Source organism: Peromyscus maniculatus, chromosome 4 (genome assembly GCF_049852395.1).
Source record: "Peromyscus maniculatus bairdii isolate BWxNUB_F1_BW_parent chromosome 4, HU_Pman_BW_mat_3.1, whole genome shotgun sequence".
NCBI classification, from domain to species: Eukaryota; Metazoa; Chordata; class Mammalia; order Rodentia; family Cricetidae; genus Peromyscus; species Peromyscus maniculatus.
This window is the reverse complement of record NC_134855.1, coordinates 95,958,050-95,966,246: the sequence shown is the minus strand read 5'-3', so window position 1 is coordinate 95,966,246 and position 8,197 is coordinate 95,958,050. Positions and strand designations below refer to the sequence as shown.

At 45.4% G+C, this 8,197-nt stretch overlaps 1 protein-coding gene across 2 annotated transcripts in view; it reads left to right on the top strand.

Moving 5' to 3' along the window:
• The first annotated feature begins 215 nt into the window (after positions 1-215).
• The window catches only part of Gpr176 (G protein-coupled receptor 176), a 106,959-nt gene continuing 98,977 nt past the window's right edge, over positions 216-8,197 (top strand). Inside the window, exon 1 of one of the 2 annotated variants that reach the window (XM_006979231.4) lies at positions 216-1,317. In XM_006979231.4, the coding sequence (XP_006979293.3) occupies positions 1,149-1,317 (169 nt within the window). In that variant the 5' untranslated portion in view covers positions 216-1,148. The remainder of the gene's footprint in view (positions 1,318-8,197) is intronic. The other variant, XM_076570340.1, reaches the window with a different exon arrangement.

Genomic DNA, 8,197 nt, shown 5'->3' with positions numbered 1-8,197 from the left:
CGTGGAAAGCACCACTGCGGTCCTCTATTCCGCCTTTCTTAACAGGCTTTGGCTTGGCTGAGGGCCCCGAGGCTGGGCTCCCGGCCCGGGTGGCCATGGCAAGTGATTATGCGCCTGCCGGCGGCTCCCCTGATGACGCCGGGGCAGCGCATTCCACAGACACCAGACACAGCCACGGCGCGCCTCCCACGCTCCCCGCGACGAAGTCACGCTCCACCGGGGCAAGATGGCGCCGTCCCGGTTGCAGCGTGAGGGGGCGGGTCGTGAGTCATGTGACCTCGCCCGCCTGCCGCGCGGCCCCGACTGCCCCAGGCACGCGCCGCCGGGAGTCCCGCGGCCCGGCGAGCGGTGCCACTGCCCCTCTCCGGCGCGTCCTCGCAGGTCCCCCCACCCCCGCTAGGTCACCGCAATCTGTCCCAGCCACGAACCGACCCGGGGGCCGTGAGACCAAGGGTCGGGGCGGCGTGGGGAGGCCAAGGGGCTGCAGAGCTGGTTCCCGGAGGGTGGGGGTCCAGGCAGCCTTGGGGAGGCGGGAGATCGCAGCCCCGCAAGCTGGATGGACCGTCCTGGAGTCCTGGCGCTCAGCCGAGTGTGCGGGGCCAGGCTGTGGACCCTCGGGGCCTCCTGCCCAAGCCTTGGCTGCCCACGGGGTCTAGCCCTCACCCTCCCAGCTCCGATCACTAGGCTGGGGCATTTCTTGGGGTTCGCACCACCCTAGCCTCGAAGCCAGTAGCATTGGAATAATAGATTCGGCCAAGTGTGCCCTTCCCCTATAGGGCGAGGGGAGCAGAGCGTGCGTGGGTCCTCCGCAGCCACCGATGATGTCTCTGCAGGGTGGGCTTGGCCGCGGTGCCCCCCCACTCTCGGGAGGAGGGCCCAGCGATGGATGCGCTGTGACCGTGCCGCCTCCATGTGGCTGCTGACGGGCCCAGGGGGGGAGCAGGCATGGGGCGCGGCCGCGCCTCCCTCCCACCCCTGCTCGCGGACTGCTGGCTAGGCTATGAGCAGACGTGAGGGGCCAGCCTCCCGCCCGGCTCTGCAGGACGCTGCTTGGCACCCGCGCGTCGCTCCCTCCGCGCCCGGGCCAGGAGCGGCTTGTGCGCGGGGCTCCGAGGCCGGGCGGGCGAGCGCAAGCCCCCGGCTTCGCTATGGGGCACAACAACAGCTGGGTGTCGCCGAACGCCAGCCACCCGCGCAACACGTCGGGTGCCGAGGCTGGCGCCAACCTCAGCGCGCTCGGGGAGCTGAGCGAGGCGCAGCTGTACCGCCAGTTCACAACCACTGTGCAGGTTGTCATCTTCATCGGCTCGCTGCTCGGTAAGCCACCCCGCGGGGCCACCAGCCAGGCCGGTCTTCCCCCCGAGGACACGAGAGCCTCGGTGGGGTACGGGGTGCTTTGGCAATGTGTGGGGAGTTGAAGGAGGTTGAAGAATGCCCCGGTAACTGCCGTGGAGTTAAGCGAGTTGGGACAGGGCTTCTTTTGGCTGGAGGATGGTACAGGATTCTGGCGGAAGACCTGTCCACACAGCCCTTGCCCAACGCTTCGGGGCTCCGCGCATCACCACTTACCTCCTGGTGCCCCGAGCATCGCATCGCTGCCTCTAGCTCTTGTTTACAAATAGGAGCAAGGATTCTGTGGGAATTTGTTGCTGATGAAGGAATGTTACTCAATGAAAGATGTGTTTTTGCGTCACCATCTGCTTCCTATATATGATAATTATTTTCGAAAGAGTTCTATTTTGCGTGTCAGTGTTGGCTTGATTCTTAGGAACACCACCGACCGGCTAAAAGAGCGCGTGAAGTTAAACTTTATACTGCCTTCAGATAATTTTACAATCTCCGAGTAACACGATATCCGTTCTACTTCTCTACCTGTGTTTTAAGTGCAGAACAGAGTCGGGGGTGGGGGTGGGGGGAGGAAGGAAGAGAGAAAAGAAATCTCAAACCACACACAATAGATTTTTTACCTGTTCAGAGGGGATTTAAAAATTGATCAAAATGAGGTCCCTGCCCCCATTACAGGCCCCTGAATCAATTTCAAAAAGAGCTGGAGGACCTACGAAGGATGAAGGAATTACTTACTGTCCATGGGATTTCTTTGCGCAATAGCTAGTAAGATGTGTGTGGTCTAGCGTGAGAATCACCTGTACTTCGTCGCACTCTTGAATGGTGCTTGTTCTTCAGGGCTACTCTTTAAACGATGAATAACAGTACAATCACTACTGCTTTCCACTGAGGTTTGGCAAACATAACGGATACTAGCAAACATGTCTCAGTTCTCTGTTGTGGCGTTTATAAGAACGTGAAAAGATTACAATTTATGTGTGGATGTTGTGGAGAAGTCAAAGTTTCAAAGTCAGAATAGATTTATTTCCTAGACTCTTGGGAATTTCCATGGAAACCAAGATATCTGAGATATTAAAAGACCATATTTGGAAAAAAATTAATGTTTGGAATTTCCCTTCATACTTTCTCAAATTGTCATCTTTCTAGTCTATTCTGTTGTAATAGTTACCACCCCTTTATGTCATGAGGGCATTTTGAGGTGTAGACATCTGTGTGACTTTTCAAGTGGACTATTAAATACACATTTAGAAAATAAACCCTATGTTTCAAATATTTCCAAGATTCATTTAACAGTCACTACCTAAACATTTACTATGCAAGGTACTATACAAAGAGTTAAATTCCAATATTGCTTCATGTAAAATATATGTTAAGAGAAAGGCAGAAAAAAAGACTCTGGTTTTTCAAATATATTCCCCTTCCTATTATACAAATGCATATATGAATAGCTTTCTCCCATGGCAACTTTGGTGTTGAATTTTTTTTCATGGATTGAATCTAAAAAGTTAAGTATTAGCAGAGTAGAAGATAGCAGTCTCTAAAAGACATATCAAACAGTGGGCATTTAAATGTTATTTCTGCTATCCATCTCTGTTTTTCTCATTTCTGTCTTTGCTCTGGATTCAGGAATTCCTAGGTCATCTGCTCTTATTTCTGTTCTTTCCCACACCGTCCTTGTAAGTGACATGCAAGACTGCCTTCATGGATATCTCTACAAAAGAGACTCATTTCCCCCCAGATCTTTGGTTATGCCTGACTGCACCTACTGAGAATTCCATTTGCTCTATTCTATTTTCAGAAAATACAAATATAGATAGCATTTCATGTTTCTTTGAAAACATAGCAGAATCATAATATTGTCCTGTGAGCTTATTCCTTGTGGGTGTTCTTGAATCATTGTTCTTCAAGGTTCTGATCCATTCAAACACATCTATGTACATGCAGATTTTCCTGGAAATGACAATTGAAGCTTCACACTTAAGGTCCAACGCTATGTCCACTTATATGCTAGGCAAGTAAACTTGGGACTATAGCTCCAAAGTCCATACATAAATAGAGCAAAGTCATAGGTTAGAAGTATGAGGAAGGTGAAATCGTGGAGGTTGGAGTATGTCTGATGAAAGACTGACCGTGACTTACTATACTTACTTCCCGTCCCCAAACAGGCAAATGAGTTGTTCTTTACTCTTTCTCTTTAAACAAATACAAACACTCTTTGCATACCCCCCAAATAGATTCTCTTTCCTAGGCTTCCAGAGACCCATGGGTATGTGGGAATACTTTCCTTGCACTGCTGTCTTGCAAAACTGTAAGCACGTTTTTTACTTCTCTGTAACTAGAAAAATGTCCCAGCAACTTGGAATAACTGTAGTATTTCAGTCATAGGGAACTTTATTTATTGTGCTGAAAATGACTCAAGAATTATATATATTGCTCAAATAATATAATATGCCTTTTGGGGATCTGAGTAAATGAGTCTTTTTCAGCCTTCATGATACAACAACTTGGGATACCTTCAGTTATGTAGGCATCCTGGAAGAGAGTCAAATAACTTATGTCCTTCAATAGGTGGCTCACACCACTTCTAGAAGTCAACAATGGGAAATCAAAGATGCAGATTTGGAATCACCATGGCCAATAAGGCTGAACTCTGCCAGGCAAGGTGGCACATGCCTTAATCTCAGCACTCAGGAGACAGAAGCAGGCAGATCTCTAAGTTTGAGGCCAGCCTGGTCTACAGAGAGAGTTCCAGGACAGCCAGGGCTACTTAGAGAAATCTTGTCTCAAAAAACAGACAGGCAGACAGACAGACAACCAAACTCCATAGGACTGATCTTTCTTTTTCCCAGTCTCCTTGGATTCACAATGAAAATACCCACAGAGCTACATTTCTCTTTGTTGCTTTGGCTTAGAAAGGCCAGTAGCTATGGCCGACTATTACTGCCAAGCTTCTCCAACACAGATCACTTGTCACCTGCGCCTGTCATCCTTGGAGGCATGGAAGACATTTTTATAAATGAGCTGCCCGTTAAAGAAAGTCACCAAATGTGAACAATAGCCAACATGTAAGTATTCTACACCGAAATTTATCTTAAAGTGTTTTCAAATATAGAGATCAGCCTTTTTCCTTCTTGTGGAGCCAATATGTATATATGGTTCTCATTTTTTTAAGTTGGCCTCCTTTTGCAACCGTTATGCCCTGAATATTGCTAGGTAACCAGTCTCCTGCATTCACATGTTGCAGGTCTAACCCCCGTGTGATGGTCTTTAGGAAGTGGACCTTTTGGAGGAAATTTAGATGAGATCAGGTTTAGTGCCAAAGAGCTCACAGACTCTGTCCATCTTGTAAAGATGTAGCAGGAAGGCAGTTGTCTGCAAGTCGGAAAGAGGCCCTTCCCCAGAACCTACCCACCCTGGCATCTGATCTAGGACTTCCTAGCTTCCAGAACTGTAGAAATAAATGTTGTTCAAGCCACCCGGTATATGGCTTTTGTTTGTTTGTTTGTTTTAAGACAGGGTTTCTTTGTGTAGCTCTGGCTGTCCTGGAACACACTATGTAGACCAGCCTGCCTAGAACCTGGAGATCCTCCTCCTGCCTCTGCCTCCCAAGGGCTGGGATTAAAGGTGTGCACTACCACGCCTGTGTGTGTGTTTGTTTGTTTTTAATAGCAGCCTGTGCAGCCATTATACTTACAGTGGTGTATAGTGAATCACTGTGAACCTGATAACCACCAAGTAAAGGTTCTCTATCACCTTTTGTCTTATTCTTTCAAAACAGGGTCTCTCACGGAACCTGCAGCTAGGCTGTTGGCCGGGAAACCCCAGCTATCTTCCCGCCACTGCCCCCACATCACTAGGATTACGCCTTGACCTTTCACATGTGTGCTGGGATCTGAACTCAGGTCCTGATGCTTGCAGAGTAAACACTCATACCCACTGAGCCATCTCTATGGCCCTAAAGTATTCATTTTAAAGAAAAGACGGAGAGAAGGCGGATGCTGCTCAGTTAGGTAGAGTGCTCACCTAGCATGGAAGAGACCAGTGCTTCGGTTCAAGCACTGGGGCTGAGGGGAGGGGAGGAAGGGGCCAGGGAATGGCTTCTTGAATCTGTTTAACAGAGAGATGAAATATATAAACACCATTTTACCTCATGCTTATTTTTTACAGTCTTCCAGCAAAATCACATGGTACAACAACATGTTCTTAATACTTAAAAGAAACATATATTTGTGCCTTTAATACTAGCTGGATAATTCTTAGAGTTTCTTAGCTAAATGTTGACAGGTGATATGTTACGCTAGCTTGTGCTCATAATTCATAATTACACAGAATAATTTTTAGTTAACCATAATTATAGACATTAGTAATATAATACCAGCTACCTTACATCTGTATGCTGTTTCTGTTTTGGCATGTCTAGAAACCTGGACAGATGACATAAAAAAAAAATAAGGTGTCCTAGTCAGGTGTGGTGTTGCACACTTGTAATTTCAGCATTTGGGAGGTGGAGACAGGAAGATCAGGAGTTCAAGGGCATCCATAGCTACATAGTGAGTTCAAGGCCAGACTGAGATACACAGGATCCTGTACACGTGCGTGCGCGTGCGCGCGCACATACACATACACACACGCTGAGAGAGAGAGAGAGAGAGAGAGAGAGAGAGAGGGAGAGAGGGAGGGAGGGAGGGAGGGAGGGAGGGAGGGAGGGAGAGAGAGAGAGAGAGAGAGAGAGAGAGAGAGAGAGAGAGAGAGAGAGAGAGAGAAGAGAGAGAAGGTATATCCTAAACTGCCCTAAAGAGTCAGGCTATGGTGGCAGGGTCAGTAATTAGCCTGGGTAGATACTGAATCCAGTTGCCCCATCTTTGATTTTCATAGGATAGAAGCATACTCCACCCATTCCCCTCCCTCCATTTTTATGCTTGTGTGTGTGCATGTATATATACAAATGCCTGTGCCTGGGAAGGCCAGAGGAGAACCTTGGGGTCACCTGCAGGTATTTCTACCACCTCCTTTTGAGACAGGATCTCTTGCTGGCCTGTAGCTTATTAATTGGGCTACACTGACTGGCCTCTGAGCCTCAGAGATCTCCTTGTCTCTACATCATGAGCTCTGGAGTTACAAGTTACTACCACCATGCCTGACTTTTTTTTTAAGTGTAGATTCTGAGAATTAAACTCTGGTTCTTGTGTTTGCAAGCATTTTGCTGACAGAGATATCCCCCAGCCGTCATTTTTCTTTCTTTAATTCTGTAGAGTTAGAATATTGAACAGTGATCAATTGGTTCTTTCATAGTGTGTCAGACAGGGAATCGACCTAACTTCCTTCTGAATGAAATGCTGTAACCCCTTGCTGCTCTGTTCTTGGCTTACTTATGTATAATACATCCTTCCATTTTCTAATTCTGCTTGGGAACTCAATTTTCCATTGAAAACCATAAAAACCCCAGTATTTAAGATAAAATTTGTATGCTACAGAATTCACCCACACAGTACAACTCAGTGGTTTTTAGTATATTCACAGAGTTGGGAAATCATCATCATTATTTAATTTGGGAACATTTTTAAACATTCCATAAAGAAAACATGTGCCCATTAGCAATTAATCCAATTTCCCTCAATAACCTGAGTTGTAAGTAGCCACCAATCTATTTATGTCTCTGTGGATTGTCTGTTGTAGACATTTTTCATGTATTTGAAGTCAAATGTATTATCTTTTAGGATAACTGACTTCTTTCATTTATAATATTTTTATTGTATATTTGTTTTTCATTCATATTGTATGTAGTGTGTATCAGAACTTCATTACTATTATTTATTCTACCCTTGAAGTGTTGGGAATTGAACCTAGGACCTCCTGAATGCTAGGCAAGCACTCTACCACTGAGCTGTATTCCTTCTCAGCTCTCACTCTGTATTAAAAAGTTGTGGAATTGGGACCAGCAAGATAGCTCAGCAGGATACTTGCCCCCGAGCCAGATGACCTGAGTGGCAGAAGGAGAGACCATGCTCTAGCAAGTTGATCTTTAACTTCTAACATGTGCTGTCGCATGCACATGGCTGCATGCACAGATACAAACTCATGCAATAAAAAAAAAATAAGTAAACGTAAACATTGCTAAATAGTACCTCCTAGTATGGACTCAGTACAGGATCCATTCATTGTTTGGTAGACATTTGAGTTAGTCACCTTTCAACTACTATGAATAATGCTGCTTGCTCTAAGAATTCATGCGTAATTTTTTTGTGGACATGTTCACAGTTCTTTTGGACACATACCTTAGAATAGAATAAATGGGTCACAGGAGACCACTGTGGTTATCCTTTTAGGAACTGTCAAATTCTTTTCCTAAGTGTCTGCATGAATTTTCATTCTCACTGTAGTTGTATTTGAGGGTTCTATTTTCTTTACATTCTTGTCAATATGTTATTACTTGTCCTTTTTAGCATACCCTCATTTTAGTGACTAGGGAATGGTATCTTATTGTGACTCCAATATACATTTCTCTAATGACTAATGATAATACGTGTAGTCAGACATTTCTAAGGTTAAGAGACATTAAAAGATAGTTTTGGTAATGCAAGTTAGAATAGAAAGTGAATTAGGTACAACCTTTTGGACTTAACAAGATAGGATAGATATGGAGTATTTTCTCTGAAAAATTTGTCAAATGTTAATGGACTAGACATTGTTAATGTAATTGTTGCTTGTATATATTGTATATAGTTATTGTACTTATTGTTTATAGTTTCTCTTATATTAGTTATAACCTTTTTATTTTAGACCAAAAAAAGGGGAAATGGAGTGATATTTTGTTTGTTATCTAACAAATAAAGCTTGCTAGAAGATCAGA